The sequence below is a fragment of the Acomys minous genome (assembly GCF_964271855.1).
Source record: "Acomys minous genome assembly, chromosome: 8".
Classification (NCBI taxonomy): domain Eukaryota; kingdom Metazoa; phylum Chordata; class Mammalia; order Rodentia; family Muridae; genus Acomys; species Acomys minous.
The window spans coordinates 17088550-17104865 of NC_140489.1; the positions used below are offsets into that span (position 1 = coordinate 17088550).

The 16316-nt window shown below is 47.8% G+C and overlaps 1 protein-coding gene across 2 annotated transcripts in view; it reads left to right on the forward strand.

The window, feature by feature from the left end:
- Positions 1-1879: 1879 nt before the first annotated feature.
- LGMN (legumain) overlaps positions 1880-16316 on the forward strand; it is a 36365-nt gene continuing 21928 nt past the window's right edge. The window contains exons 1-2 of one of the 2 annotated variants that reach the window (XM_084792671.1): positions 1880-1998; positions 14276-14463. In XM_084792671.1, coding sequence (XP_084648797.1) covers positions 14305-14463 — 159 coding nt within the window. In that variant the 5' untranslated portion in view covers positions 1880-1998; positions 14276-14304. Of the gene's footprint in view, positions 2039-14275; positions 14464-16316 lie in introns of both variants that reach the window. The other variant, XM_084792670.1, reaches the window with a different exon arrangement.

Below are 16316 nucleotides of genomic sequence, written 5' to 3' on the forward strand. Positions count from 1 at the left end.
GTTAGCCACTCCCTATTTCACCCAAAATAAATGGTGGGCTTTGACTGTTTAGGCCTTAATAATGAAAGGAAGACAGTGGCCTGTAGGCTGATGTGTTTAGAAAAAAGCCTCTCCTTCAGCACTAGTTGAGCTGAGTGGACCAATAGGAGAAGCTGCTGGGGGTTGCCAAGGTGATGGTCAGGGAGCCCAGGAGACCTGCAAGGTGACGTCAGAGAGGTCTGGCCCCAGGCCCGGGAGCACAGGTGCGCTCTGCTTTCAAGTTATCTGGATTCAGATTTCAGCTCCACGCCTGCCAACCAGTTCCTCATCTTCTTAGGTCTCCTCACCCTTGGCATCGGCTAACTGTCCCATAAATATTAGTTTCCGTGATCCCTTGAGCAGTGGGTGTAACTTAAGAATTTTTTTTTCCTTGAGACGGCTTCTCTGTGTAGCCCTGGCTGTCCTGGAACTTGCTTGGTAGACCAGGCTGGCCTTGAACTCAGAGATCCACCTGCCTCTGCCTCTGGAGTGCTGGGTAGGATTAAAGGCAGGCACCACCACTGCCCCCGCCTCCCCCATTTGAAAATCTAATGAGAAAAACAAGGTAGCTTGGTATCGTTCAGCACACCTCTAAGCCCCAGTGCTTGGGCGACTGAGGCAGGGGGATTGCCAGAGTGGGCTACTTAATGAAACCCTGTCTCAAAAAATAAAAAAAAGCGGGGAGAGAAGGGAAGTCAGATGTGGTTGTCCATGCCTTTAATACCAGCACTCATGGAGGCAGAAGCAGGCAGATCGCTGTGAGTTCGAGACCAGACTGGTTTACAAAACAAGTCCAGGACAGCCAAGGCTAAACAGAGAAACCCTGTCTCGAAAAACAAACAAACAAACAAACAACAACATCCCCCCATAAATTCAAGGTGGATCTGGGTGTAGTGAAGCATGCCTTTTAATCCCAATACTAGAGAGGCAGAGGCAAGAGGAGCTCTCTGAGTTCAAGGCCAGGCTGGTCTACATACTCTCTTTCAGGACAGCCAGGCCTACACAGAAAGACAGTGTTTCAAAAAACCAAACCATACAGAAGCACACACAGACAAAAACAAGGTGGATGGCTCCCGAGGTTCATATGCACCTGCAGGTATGAGAGTGTGTATACACACACACACACACACACACACACACACACACACACACCACACACACATATACACTTACTTTAAGATTAAAGAAAAAGCTCCGGAAACTGGCTCCGTCTTGGGCCCTGGTATACGTAGGCAAGACTGCATGAAGTCTGTAACGCCATCCAATTCAATTTACTGAGCGACAGCTCATGGCACTCGGACACACAGCATTTTATGTTCTCTCCAGTTCACTGTGAGGCTCCACACTTGAGACATAGTAGCAGATTAGGCTCTGGGGCTTCAGGAACCAGACTGCTAAGGTTTGTTTCAGCCACTGAAAGTGTTTTGGGAGCTTGAATAAAATTAACCTCCTTGATTTTGTCAGATAGCCTGTCTGTAAAGCTGGAGTGGCCAGCCATCTCTGGGGATTGGGGATTGGGGTGGGGGTTGTGATCCTTGGCTAAGGCCGACCAACAAAATACAACAGTCTTTGGCGGGGGGAGGTCCAGTGCGTTTACAAGTCTGGAGACCAGTTAGCTCGTGTGCCCTCACGCAGCTCCTAGAATCCCTAGACACCTAAGTATTCAAGCCTACCTCATTGTATAGGTGCAGTTCCAACCTCGGGCCACGGCCCCGCCCACAGGGTCATTAAGCCCCGCCCACATATTCTGGGATTCGTAGTCTTTCTAGCTCGCTGGCCTCAATCTCGGTTTCTATTGGTTTTCTTAAACGCCACGCCCCGAGGCCTCACCAATCAGGGTGCGCAGGTAGCTCGGGCACAGGGCGCGGTGGCTGCCCAGCTCAATCACAGCCGGGCGGACTCTAGAGGTGGCTGGTGTGAGGCTGCGCGAGGTCCGAAGTTCCCACGGTTCTGCCGTCACTGCGGCGGTCACCCGCCCAGGTAATCCGGGGTCCCCGGGACGACCCAGGCTCCACGAGAGGTAATTTACGGGTTTCTGGCTAGGCTTTCCATCCCTCAACCCTTTCGGAGTAACATTTCCTTCTTGGAAGCACCAAGCCCGAGGCTTGTTTGTGTCGGAGTATGATTTGCTGGACCGGCTGGTTGCCCTGGAGGGCGAAGCTGAGACAGGAGGAGGAGTCGATTCGTTGAGGTCCCACAGCCAGGCAGTGCCTAGCAGAGCCCCGAGCTTGGTTGTTGATGCTTTTAACTTGGAGCATTGCACCGGTAGAGAGGGGCAATTCTCGATCTCAACAAAAATACACCGACAGGAATGTCCCAAATATTCCTTCTGAGAGTTACTGGTGGGTTTCAGACCGGCTCACATCCACATAGAAAGTGAAACCTAGCCTTGCGTTGGTCCCCGGCCCTTGCTAGGCTTTTGTGCGAGCTGTGTAAGACACTAAGGGCTGGAGGGTGAAACGTATGTCACGTGACCCGTGTTCTAGCTGAAAATGAATGGTCAGGGTTTGAGACTTGTCCTGTGGTCTGTAGCGACTGGAATATTCTTTACTCTGGGCCTGCAAAACAAACACTTACTGACTGGGCTGTAGTAAGCTTTTGTTCGGCTTCGTTTTGGGACAGAGCCTCAAACTCACCATGCAGTCCAGGTTGGTTTTGAATTAAGTGACCCTCCTGCCTCAGCTTTCTGAAGGCCAGGATTATAGGACTTGGGTACCATGCTATATTCTTTGCTAAAATTTCTGAAATGAGCCGAGCGTGGTGGCGCACGCCTTTAATCACAGCACTCGGGAGGCAGAGGCAGATGGATCGCTGTGAGTTCGAGGCCAGCCTGGACTACAAAGTGAGTCCAGGACAGTCAAGGCTACACAGAGAAACCCTGTCTCGAAAAATCAAAAAAAAAATTTTTTTTTTCTGAGATGATTTTATTTTGTTAAGGATAGAGATAGTCCTTTGTGTACAGAGACAGCATCCAAGCCTCGTTTGGGAGGAGGTAGGACTTCGTGCGGAGGGGAGTGCGGTGAAGCTGGAGCAATGGGCTATGGCTGGAAGAATGGAGGAAGAATGCACAGTACGTGGAAAACAGCAAGGCAAAGTTGTGGACAATGCTTTGGACCTGTAATTGTGGAGCCTGTTTGGAGTAAGGGATTACATGTGTGGAGTGACTTGATCCAGGGGGATAGACAGGTCCTTTAGTCGGGTGGGAAATTTGGATGTTGTCCCGAATACCCAGTGAGCTAGCTGCCGCTGGTGTAGATTTCTCTTTATCTTCCAGGCTTTGTAGGGTAGAAAGATAGAATAGGCCACATTGAAGACCAGAAGGGCACCACAGTATACCCAACCCCCAGGGGAGTTACAGGTGTGGTAGGAGGAAAGAGAGGATTTGAGACCAGTTAGGGAAGTAGACTGCACCATGCCCAGGACATCACTTATTGATGGTGATGTGTTCTTGGATACATGGCAGCATGTGATGTTGCCGTGGATACCCCCTGGGGACTTTCCCAGGGGCCTGGATGGTACAGGGCACTCCCTGCTGAGCTGCTGGACATTATCAGAAATGATAATAGTGTGCATGAGAAGTGTGAGGCTGCTGCCAGGCGGCCTGGCTGCTGTTTCACAGAGCATTTGCTGTTTATAGTAAGTGGGAGGACTCTCTGGAGTAACTAGCAAGCCAGTGAAGGGTCACGTCTGGCACCAAATTATATGTGGCTGGCAGTACAAGTGGCGCATTGTCACCGGCATCGCCAGCACTGGGTCACGCAGCGTTGTGGCTGCTGCAGGGATAGTAGCGACGGGGATGGGACATTCTGGCTCTTGGTCTTCTGGGTCCACCATTGTATGTGTGATGTGATATTGCTGTTAACAGCAGCAACAACAGCATGTCACGTTTCACTGTGTTGAAGTGAAAGCTACCTCTGGAATTTTCCTCTGACTCTGTTGGAGGGACGCTGTTGCTGCTGCTGCTACTGCGGGTGGTGATGAGACAGGGTCTCTACATAGCCCTGGCTGTCCTGTAACTCACTGTGTAGACCAGGCTGGCCTCAGACTTACAGATAGGCCGGCCTCTGCCTCCCAAGTGCTGGGATTAAAGGCCACCATGCCCAGAATGAGATAGTGGTTTTCAGAACCCCAGGCTAACCTTGAATTTGCAGTAATTCTCCTGCCGCAGCCTCTTGAATGCTAGGAGTTTTAGATTGTGCCAAACTCTTGGCTCCAGCATTATTATTTTTCTTCTGAATTGTTTTACTGTGTGCGTGTATGTATGTATGCAATACATGTTCCATGCCTCATATGTGGAGATCAGAGGACACAGCTTATTCCAGGCTGCCTGGTCCTCAAGCATCTGAGTGGTTCTCCAGTCTCTTTCAATCTTTGAGTGAGTATACTGGTGTTACAGATATATGACTCAGGTTTTTTGTTTTGTTTTGTTTTGAAACTTGGATTCTGGGAATCAGGCCCTCAGATTTTCTTGGCAATTTACTTGGCCCACTGAATCCTCTCTGTGGCTCTACAATGTTATTATTATTATTATTATTTTTTTTTGGTTTTTCGAGACAGGGTTTCTCTATGTTATCTTGGCTGTCCTGGACTCACTTTGTAGACCAGGCTGGCCTTGAACTCACAGCGATCCGCCTGCCTCTGCCTCCCGAGTACTGGGATTAAAGGCGTGCGCCACCACGCCCGGCTTTTCTATGTTATTTTTTTTTTTTAAAGTGTAGAAAGTTGTGTGGTAGACCAAAATTTAAATCTGGAGTTGTCACACGAGTTGAGGATGTTGAAATCTGAATAAACATGTGATGAGAGTCATTGTTTTGTTTTTTTTTTAACCCCAAACTCATAATTAGGTAATTATATATCCTTCAAATTAGGGAATGTAAAGTTTGATGCTATGAGATGAAAAGATGGTGGTTACTAGTTGCCTAGAACAGCGATTCTCAACCTGTGGGTCTCAGCCCCTTTTGGGGGGGCACATATCAGATATTCTGCATATCGGATATTTACATTATAATTCATAACAGTAGCAAAGTGACAGTTATGAAAGTAGCAATGAAATAATTTTATGGTTGAGGGTCAGAAGAACATGAAGAACTGGGCCAGGGTGGTGGCACACACATTTAATCCCAGCATCCGGGAGGCCAATCTCTGTGAGTTCTAGGACATAGTGAGTTCTAGGACAGCTACAGCTAGGGCTATGTTGATAGCCCTAAAATCAAACAAAATAAACATCAAATAGGAAAGCCTAACTTCAAGGCTGGGTGTGGGGCACACACCTTTTGTTCCAAACACTGGGAAAGAGGCTGGTGGATCTTTTTGAGTTCCAGGCCAGCAAGAGTTTTCTTTAAAAAAAAAAAAAAAAGTAAAAGTCTAACCTCAGATTAACATAGAGGTAGTAAAGCCCCCTTTAGTAATTTTTTTTTTTTTTAAAGACCACAGACTGTAATGGAACCAAGTTTCAAAATCCCAGCAATGAGGGAGGCAGAGGCAGGTGGATCTCTGTGAGTTCAAGGCCAGCCCAGGCTATAAAGTGAGTCCAGGCCAGCCTGGGCTACACAGAGAAACCCTGTTTCAAACAAACAAAACAAAACCCCCCACAAACCAACCAAACAAAAACCCCAAAAACCTCCAACTTCAAATAGACATTAAAGGCCAGGCATGGTGGCACATGCCTTTAATCCCAGCACTCAGGAGGCAGTGGCATATGGATCAATGTGAGTTTGAGGCCAGCCTGGTCTACAAAGTGAGTTCAGGACAGCCAAGAATACACAGAGAAACCCTGTCTCGAAAAAACAAAAAACAAAAAAACCCAAAACAGAGCGAGTCCAGGATAGCCTGGGCTACACAGAGAAACCTTGTCTCCAAAAACAAACAAACAAATCAAATCAAATAGACATTGAAAGTACAAGATTGAGTGCTGGAGAGATGGCTCAATGGTTAAGAGCACTGACTGCTCTTCCAGAGGTCCTGAGTTCAATTCCCAGTAACCACATGGTGGCTCACAACCATCTATAATGAGATCTGGTGCCCTCTTCTGGCAGTCAGGCACACATGCAGGCGGAACATTGTATACATAATTTTAAAAGAAGGAAAGAAAGAAAATACAAGATTGAGTCGTATGTGGTGGTGCACTCCTTTAATCCCAGCATCAGGGATGCAGAGGCAGGGGAGTTTCTGTGAGTTTAAGGCCAGCCTAGTCTATACAATGAGTTCTAGGACAGCAAGGGCTACACAGAGAAACCCTCTATAAAAAGAAAAGAAAAGAAAAAGTGTTGAGGATTTACAGCCGGTTCAAAGGGCACTCCAGGGTGCAGCCATGTCCTCAGACTGGAAATATTGGAATGTGAAATGTGAGTCGGGTGGCTGGGGCAAAAGGAAGTTCCTGTATCTTACTTCCATTTTCCTTCCTTAGAACTCATTTGCATATCTCCAGGAGAGTTATTTGCATAGCTCTTATCCCCAGGAAATAGGTAGATGGTAATTTTGATGGACCTGGTAATTCTGATGGAACTGTAGTGAGATGGGCCTAGAAAGGTTAGGTAGTCTAGAATCTGCCTCATCACCAAATCTCAGATTCTCCTAGTTGAGGAATGTGAAAAGCTCGCTTAGTGAGATTCTTTCATTCGAGAATAGATCTAGCTATCTTAGTCCTCAACAGGAAAACCAAAAGACAGAGACCATCATACTGTAGTCCTACGAGAGAGGGAGCAGTGGCCCCTGTGTCATCTCAGAAATAAAGACTGAGAATGGAGCTCAGAGCATTTGCCTAGCACTTGTGTGGCCCTGGATTTGATCCCCAGTGCCTCAAAACAAGGCTGGGTGTGCGGCACACGGTAACCCAGAACACTTTGGAGGTGGAGGCAGGAGATTCTGAATTTTTGTTTGAGGGGGCTGCGGGTGCATTTCAAGATGGTTTTCTCTGTGTAGCTCTGGTTGTCCTGAACTCCGTAGCCCAAATTGACCGCTGAGTCAGATCTGCCTGTTTCCGTTCCCTGAGCACTGGGACTAAAGGTGTGCGCTACCACTCCTGGCTAAGGCTCTGGAGTTCTGCATCACCCTTTGCTACATGAACAAGTTCGAGGCCAGCTTAGGCTACTTGAGACTGTCTTATAAAAAAAAAACAACAAAAAACCAAAACCACAACAGAACACAAGACGATAAAACAGAAAACCAGCACAGCAGAAAAAAAAAAAAAGTTTGATAAAGGAAGCAGCCCTAGTGGCAAGAAGTACTTGTGAACACCTGTAATCCTAGTATTTTGGAGTCGGAGGCAGGAGGATTGTGAGTTCCAGGTCAGTCTTTGCTATATAATGAGACCCTGTGACCCCCCAAAAAAAACACCCCCCCAAAAAACAAAAAAACTCCAACAATAATAAAAACAGCAACAAAACAAGCAGGCAGTCCACATCACCTCGCTGGTTATCTTCCATGTTGTCAGCTGTTTACAGGATGTCTGCACTTTAACTCTCAGAGAACAGAGTATGATGAAGACTTCACCTGTTTGGAAAGTTCTTCAGAGATGCTGTCATCTCCCTTGGCTTGGCTTGGCTTTGGCTTCCTGCATCTGAGCCAGTACCAGTATCCAGTGGGATCGGTCAGTGGTCAATGAGAGGTCACCACACTGTGGTGATGGAGGTGTGTCATACCTGGCTTTGAACATGACCGAGCTACTCAGATAGCTCCATGACCTTCCCTTTATTACTTTTATGGCTCCTGACAGTTTATCTAGAATGCTCACTCTGTCCCGGCATTCCTAATTGAGCTAAGCCTATTTGATGATCAGGTTTTTTTTTTTGTTTTTTGTTTTTGATGGTGAGTCAAGTCCTTTAACTTGGACTCTGGCCTAGCCCTGTAGCTGAACAGTGTCAAGGTGGGAACGGCAAAGGGCGAACCTTTGGTGACTGGGAAAGTTCATGAGGTTTGTCAGTTGACTTAGGGAGTGTGGCTAAAGGTCTCCATGATTGGAGGCACCTAAGAGCTTCCACTAGTGCCTTAAAATAGCCCGTGAGAGGTCAAGGGTGTCCTGCAGGAAGGGTTGAAGACCTGCTTTGGGCCCCAGGCTGGAGCTATTGTTGCTGGTGTCATGGTCATAAGACTCGTCAGGAGTTTACAGGCGCATGGCAGGCAAATGCAGTGGGAACAGCCTGCTCAGCCAGATTCATGTCACTGATCTGCAAGTTTCACAGGGATCCTCCACTGTGAGGGTGAGTGACTAAAGGGGCCATGGCAGACCCCGCCCAGCGGTCCAGTGACCCGTGCATGAGAAGAGTGAAAGATAAACTGGATACAGTGACCACAGTGGACCACAGTGACCACAACCAAGGCCTGGGTTTGCCTGGCTGCTGCAGTGCCGGCCAATGGGGGCGGCTAGACTGGCTGTGTCTGCTCTGGTGCTCACGGTATGGCTGGACACAGATTCTAGGACAGTCATCTGCGTGTCCTTGGGGCTGCTTCCAGGGTTCGCCTGGATACCAAATGGGATGCTCAGGTCCTTATGGGAAATGGCATCATTTATGTAAATAAAGCCTACGCTTACCCTCCTGTAGCTTTAACTCTTCACTGTATGACTTCTATAGGTAGAACTTTTACAGATGCTAAGGTCGTCGTCATCCTGTTGGTTTTTAAACAACATCTCTCACTTGTTCCATTTTTACCAAGAAAGATTCGGAAGCCGGATGCTGGGGTGAAAGCCTGCTAGCCCAGAGAGGCAGAGAAAGCACCCAGCTGACCTTCCTCCTTAGCCCGAGTCCCAGAAGGAATGCCCCCCTTCTCTGTCTCAGACAATTCCCTCAAACCGAATCTCCTTCCCTTATACTTCCTCTGTGTCTCTCTGTCCTCCTGACTCCCTCGGACTCTCTGTGTTTTTTCTTAATAATCTTATGTTCGCTTCCCGTCAACCGGTTGCTTCCTCCACCTCTTTACGTATGGCTGACTTTATTTAATCCTGTTTACAATATTCAAACAGAAAGTTCTTGGTGTGTGTGCTAAGGTTGAGCTATACCACAGCTAGAAACAGGGGTTTCCAGTAAATAACACAATCTGAGGCTTCACAGTGTGATCAGATATCCTGTAACCTGTTGTGCTCTGGAAATAGTGCCTAGAAAAAAAAAGCTATTGCAGGTTCAGCATAGATGAATATATATGCAGGCATACACACACACACACACACACACACACACTGTGTGTCTATGGTGTGTTATAGTATGTGTGTGAGTCAGGTGTGAGCATGCTGCAGGTCCTGTGGAGGTCATGGGCAAACTCTCCTTCCAGTGTGATTAAGACGGGTTCTCTTTGTAGTTCACTGCTGCCTGCACCTGGCTATCTACTCGCAAGCTTCTGCTATTTCTCCCGTCTCACTGTAGGAGTGCAGGGATTACAGGTGACCACTCCCACACCCGGCTTTGTCATGGGTTCTGTTGACTCAAACTCAGGTCCTCATGCCCAAGTGGCAAGGGGTTGACCCACTGAGTCACCTCCCCAACCCTTCGAAGTGTTGTGTTTTGTTGAGACCGGGTTTTTCTGTGTAACAGCCCTGGCTGTCCCGGATTCAGTTTGTAGACCAGGCTGGCCTTGAACTCACAGGGATCCACCTGCCTCTGCTGAGTGCTGGGATTAAAGGCGTGTGCCACCACCGCCCTGGCTTTTTTTCTTTTTTTCTCCAGACAGGATTTCTCTGTGTAGCCCAGGCTTCTTGAACTCGCTTTGTAGACCAGGCTGGCCTCAAACTCACATTGATCCTCCCGCCTCCCGACTGTTGGTATTAATGGCATGTGCTACCATGCTCAGTTTATTTTATTTATTCCCTCCCATCCCCGGCCAATTTTGAGGAGAAAAATCACATATCAACACCACCCATGGGATGAGTCCCTCTTTGGGACGATGTTACATGAACCAAACTCAGCAGAGACTGATGTGTAAACCAAGGACCAGTTTGGAGATTTTATTTTACTTTATTTTGGTGTTTTGAGACAGAGTTTCTCAGTGTAGCCTTGGCTGTTCTGGAACTCGCTCTGTAGACCAGGCTGGCCTCGATCCCAGAGATCCACCGGCCCCCCCCCCCCCCCTTCTGAGTGCTGGGATTAAAAGCGTGTGCCACCACGCCTGGCGTGTTTTGGTTATTTTGATGGGAGGTTATTACAGCTCCTCAGGCTGTACCTAGGGCCAGGAGCTCATTCTGTTTCCCACTTATTTTCTTTATTTGTCTTTTTAGTAGATGAAGGTTTATTCAAACAGCCATATTCATTTATTCCTACCTATGGTTGCTTTCATGATACCTTGGCAGGGTCGAATGGGTATGTTAGAGGTGGTCTGGCCTGCAAAGTCAAGAATATTTACCGTTTGGCATTTTACAGAAAAACATTGCTGACTGGATCTTGGGGAAGGCTTTCCGGCAGTTGATTGAATGCAGGGTGAGGAAGCCTGCTGGGGGGTCATGCACACCTTCTGGTGGGGCCTGTGGAGGGCTCTTTGGTGTCCTTGCTTGTCCTTTGTCTGAATATGCCTCATGGTGGCCCTAATCAGGCCTTCAGGACTGTGGAGGAGCCTCCCTGAGTGCATATTAACAGATCAGCAGGTCCTGGCATTGAAACCGCCTCAGCAGATCACTAACCTCATCTGTTACCTATTGTGCTTTCCCACACCCCAGTGACTCACAGCAGATCTGGAGCATTTATTATTATTATTATTATTATTATTATTATTATTAATTAATTTATTTATTTATTTTGGTTTTTTGAGACAAGGTTTCTCTATGTAGCCTTGGCTGTCCTGGACTCGCTTTGTAGACCAGGCTGGCCTCGAACTCACAGCGATCCGCCTGCCTCTGCCTCCCGAGTGCTGGGATTAAAGGTGTGCGCCACCACGCCCGGCTGGAGCATTTATTATTGTTACTCACCCATGATCGTTGCAGGGCAATGAGAGAAATGGGAATTCAAGCTGGGCATGGTGGTATGTGCTGTAATCTCAGCATTTGAGATACTAAAGCGTGAGAGAGATGTAGGAGGAGAGAGGAGGGGAAGACTGAGAGACTTGGGATGCTAAGAAATGAGACTTGGGGGGGGGGGCAGGGAGAGAGAGGAGGAGAGAGAGAGGAAGAGGGAAAAAAAGGAACCTTAATTTGCACGCACTGAGGTTTATGACACAGAGTTTGGTCTTTGAGTTTGAGACATTTTTGCGGTGGCCAAGCATCCCAGCCAGTCCCAAGAGCCAGGACGCTGGGCTTAGGCCCAAGGAGGATGGGAGGTCATGGAGCTCATTGTGAGGTCTCTGCATTCAAGTGCCAGTCTGAGGCTGGCAGCATCTGTGCACCCTCCATGGGCCTGGCCTATGGACACAGTCTGTACCACATGAGACAGTCAGGTGAACCGCTGCATGAGGGAGCCTTTCTGAGGAACTACCTCAGGAACCCTGGCCTCTCTCCGCAGACGCAGGGCTTCCTTCCTCTCCTCGTCCTTGTCTTTGATAGTGGGAGGGTTAAGCCAGAGGAAGGGGCTTGTTCAGCTTAGAGATGGACCATGCCTTAGCTGCTGTGTGTTTTCATGAGGGCCCAAGCTGGGCAGAGCCAGCTCCACAGCCTCCTTCCTGCTGAATCCTCAAGGTCTTATCATCGGGTCACAGGCCTGGGCGGGTCACTTCAGAACACCAGAGTCAGGACCCAGGCAGAGGCTAACGTCACAGTATATGGCGGCCAGGATATGGCCTTGTATACTTTGTGTGGTAAAAAGATGTTCCAGGTTTTTGCATTGGCACGTGTGGGTGGCACATGCCCGCAGTCCCAGCCACTCTGGAAACTGAGGCAGGAGGACTGCTTCTCAGGCGTTGGAGGCCAACCTGGGAAACACATCAAGATCAAGACACTTGTCTCAAAATAATTCTCAACAAGTTTTGGCATTGAGTATAATGTAGGCTGGGTACATCCATAAGTCTTTTATTTTATTTTATTTTTTATTTTTATTTTTCATAAGTCTTGAGATGCAGAACTATGGGCCAGGAATCCAGAACACTCAGGGCTGGTCTTTGGCCAAAGATAACTCTCCAGAAACATTGCTTATGTCACACCATACTTTCCTCTGCCCTCCCTCTGTCCCTTCACTTCTTTTTAAAAAAAGAAACATTTATTTATTTATTTTCAAGACAGGGTTTCTCTGTGTAGACTTGGCAGTCCTGGAACTTGTTCTATAGACCAGGCTGGCCTCAAACTCATAGAGATACACCTGTCTCTGCCTCTGAAGTGCTGGGATTTAAGGCATGTGCCACCACCGCCCACAAGAATATTAGTTTTTATTTATATGTACGTATGTGTGTGGGTACGTGCACATAAGTGTAGACCCCTGTGGAGCTTGGAGGAGGGTGTGTCCTCCCCTGCCTCCCCACCAATTGGAGTTAAGGGTAGTTGTGAGCCACTCAACATGGATGCTAGGAACTGAGCTCAGGCCCTTGTAAGAGCAGTACCTGTTCTGTGTTGTTGTTTTTGTTTTCCGAGTTAGGGTTTCTCTATATCAGCCCTGGCTGTCCTAGACTCACTCTAGACCATGCTGGCCTCTCGATCCATCTGCTTCTGCCTCCCAAGTGCTGGGATTAAAGGCGTGCACCACCCTGTCCAGTTTGAGCAGTACCTGTTCTTTTTTGTTTTGTTGTTGTTTTTGTTTTTTCGAGACAGGGTTTCTCTGTGTAGCCTTGGCTGTCCTGGACTCGATTTGTAGACCAGGCTGGCTTCGAACTCACAGTGATCCAGTTGCCTCTGCCTCCTGAATGCTGGGATTAAAGGTGTGTGCCACCATGCCTGGCTTTATTTTGTTTTTGTTTTTTGCTTTTTTTGAGGCAGGGTTTCTCTCTGTAGCCTTGGCCTCTCCTTTTTGTAAAACCCATGAAAATGTTTGCTCCTGGTATACAGACACACGCACTTGTTAAGTGTCAGACAAGGACACGAGTTAAGCTTTGATTAGAGCCTATCCAGATGGCTCACGCTTGGGTTTACATTGCTGTGACTGTTGTTGACACAGAAACAGGGCTCTCATCTCAGAGGAAATAAGAGTTTATTCTGAAGCCAAATATGAATCACCATGACCCATAAAACACAAGTACCATATGGAAGTGGTTGCACGGGGTTTTCATAAGGGACAAAACAAAGGAAGTCATAAATCAAAGGATTTACCACATACAGTAGTGGGGACCGTAGACAGCAAAGGGGTGTCTCTGCTATGGGATTCAGATGCTAACCCATGACATTCTTGGCCTTTGGGTTGGACTAAGGCTTTGATAGTCCCAAGGATGGTAGATTAGACACGGAGGAACAATGAATAGCTTTCAGAGGGCTAAAATAGCCCAAGGTGATTTGGCTCTAGTCTGCAACATTTTAACTCCATAATCTTGAAGCCCAGTTGTTGGTTTTGTAGAATCTTTAACACAGGTCAGCACCCCCCCGCTCCCTGTCCCCCATCCTGGGAACTTGAGTTCACACTATTGTTCATGTAGTGAATGTTTATAGTTTAAAGGTAATCTACGTTGGAGCTGCTGAGATGGCTCTGTAGGCAAAGATGCTGGCTGCCAAGGCAACTGACTTGAGTTTAATCCCCGGGACTCACAGAGTGGGAGGAGAGAACCAACTCCCCAAAGTTGCCCTCTGACCTCCATGGCACTCACAGAGTGGCAGGAGAGAACCAACTCCCCAAAGTTGCCCTCTGACCTCCGAGGCATGGCAGAGCATATCCACCTGCTATGAATAAATTTTTTAAAAGTGTAAATAGGTTTTTTACAAGTAACAAGCATTTATTGTAACAAAAAGGGGCAATTTAAGAGACTGCCCTGCTCTACTCCCTACCCAGCCAAAAAACCAAACCAAACCAACCCCCCCCAAAAAAAAACCCAAACTGTTACATTTTTATGTCTGCTTTGCACGTTTTCCCATGAGCAGCTAGGTCACGTGTGTGTTTGTGCACAAACAGTTCAGGGATTGCTGGGATGTCATCTGCTGCATTCTGAATTGTGGTAGGCACTTGAAAAGTTGGTCTAAGTGCTTTCTGGCTATTGGTTGGTTGTGGGCACATCTAGTTCTTGTAGGTAGGTTTGGGAGGTAGGGGCAGGACTGTTGTCCCCTCCCCCTCCGCTCCCCCTCCCCCAGGACTGGCCAAAGGTCCAGGAAGTTCTTCTTAATTGTTACCCTCAGCACATTCCTCTGGGCTGACCCCTCTTGACACCAGGTGCTGTGATGTTATCTCCACTAGCGCTCGTCCCTTTAAAAGCGGTTCCGTGTTTCTCTTTCCAGCCTTCTGTAGCGGACGGACGGACGGACGGATGCAGGGGTGCAGAATGATCTGGAAAGTGGCTGTGCTTCTGAGCCTGGTGCTGGGCACCAGCGCTGTTTCCATCGGTGTGGATGACCCTGAAGACGGTGGCAAGCACTGGGTGGTGATTGTGGCGGGCTCCAATGGCTGGTATAATTACCGGCACCAGGTAAGAAACCCAAGTTTTCTAATCACCAGCTTCGTGTCTACAAAATGCTGTGGCCGTTTTGGAAGACAGTTTTGTCTTAGTCTAATTTTGGATTTCCTCACCTTCCTACAGTAGTGGCCTTCAGAGCTAGGCATTATTCCCTTCCTGGGTCTGTGGTATATCTGAAACAATGGCGGTGGCATCTCTTGCGTGCCTGTCAACTCAAAACCCAAAATGCATTCAGACGTCATCACATATCCCGGCTGAGAGCCCTTGGGCTGGGCTAACAACTTCATTTTACAGAAAGGGACACTGGGGGCTAGGGAGACGAGGGGACTTAGCTGAGGCCATGTGGCAAGAGGCAAATGGGCTGAAGCTGTGGGGAACACGCTTCTGGCCCCTCTGCCCTCCATACCTCTGTCTTAACCTCATCTCGCCTGGTGTTTCCTGCAAATCAGCCTGTGGAAGTGAGAGAGAAAAGCATAGTTGACTGTAGAGGCCTTGCTGTGAGGAAAGGGGGTGGCCTTGGGGAAGTAGCTCGGCCCTCCTGGAGAGGGTGAAACAGCTACCCACCCCACCCAGACATCCCGTCACTAAGGGAACGAAGACAAGTCCGTGTGAAATCTTGGGCTGGTGTCAGCCTAACTCACATTACCCAGCATGTGGATGGCACATGGTTTGGGATGGAGCAGTCGCATGTGCTTCAGGAGGGATGAACATGTGCTAAGTTAAAGAAGCTGTCACGAAGACCAAATGTTTGAGTCCATTAAGTGGCATTTTGCATTAGGAAAATATACAGGGACGGCAGGGCTGGGCAGAGGAGAGAGCAGGGCGTGGGGTGCTCATGGAACTAGAGCCTGTTGGGGTAGGGAGAATGTCCTGGAATTAGAAAGTGGTCATGGCTGCACACTGCACTGTACTTAAAAGGCTGGCTTCTGTGTGACTGATCTCACTGTCTTTTTAAAAAGTTGATTTCGAGGGGTGTGGTGGCACACACCTTTAGTCCTAGCACTTGGAGGCAGAGGCAGTCAGATCTCTGAGTTTATAGCTAGTCTGGTCTGTAGAACAGAGCTGGTTAAAGGATTGATTTTTTTTGGCTGAAGAGATGGCTCAGAGGTTAAGGGTATTAGCTGCTCTTCCAAAGGTCCTGAATTTGGTGGATCGCTGTGAGTTCGAGGCCAGCCTGGTCTACAAAGCGAGTCCAGGACAGCCAAGGCTACACAGAGAAACCCTGTCTCAAAAAACAAAGAAAAAAACCAAAAACCAAAAACCAAAAAACAAAACAAAAACAAATAAACAAACAAACAAAAAAACAAAACAAAACAAAACCCCAAAGGTCCTGAGTTCAATTCCCAGAAATCATATGGTGGTTCACAAGCCATCTATAATGAGATCTGGTGCCCTCTTCTGGTGTGCAGGGGTACATGTAGGCAGAACACTGAATACATAATAAACAAATCTTTAAAAAGAAAAAAAGATTTAATCCCAGCACTGGGAGGCAGAGGCAGGTGGATCTCCGTGAGTTCAAGGCCAGCCTGGTCTACAAAGTGAGTCCAGGACAGCCAAGGCTACACAGAGAAACTCTGTCTCAAAAACAAACCAACCAACCAACCAACCAAACAACAACAAAACAACCAACCAAAAAAACAAAAAAAAACAAAAAAAAACAACCCAACTTTTTTTTCTTTTCTTTTCTTTTTTGTTTTTGTTTTTTGGAGATAGGGTTTCTCTGTGTACCCTTGACTGTCCTGGACTCGCTTTGTAGACCAGGCTGGCCTCGAACTCACAGCAATCCACCTGTCTCTGCCTCCCGAGTGCGAATGCTGGGATTAAAGGCTTGTGCCACCACGCCCAGCAAAAAGTTGGTTTTTAAT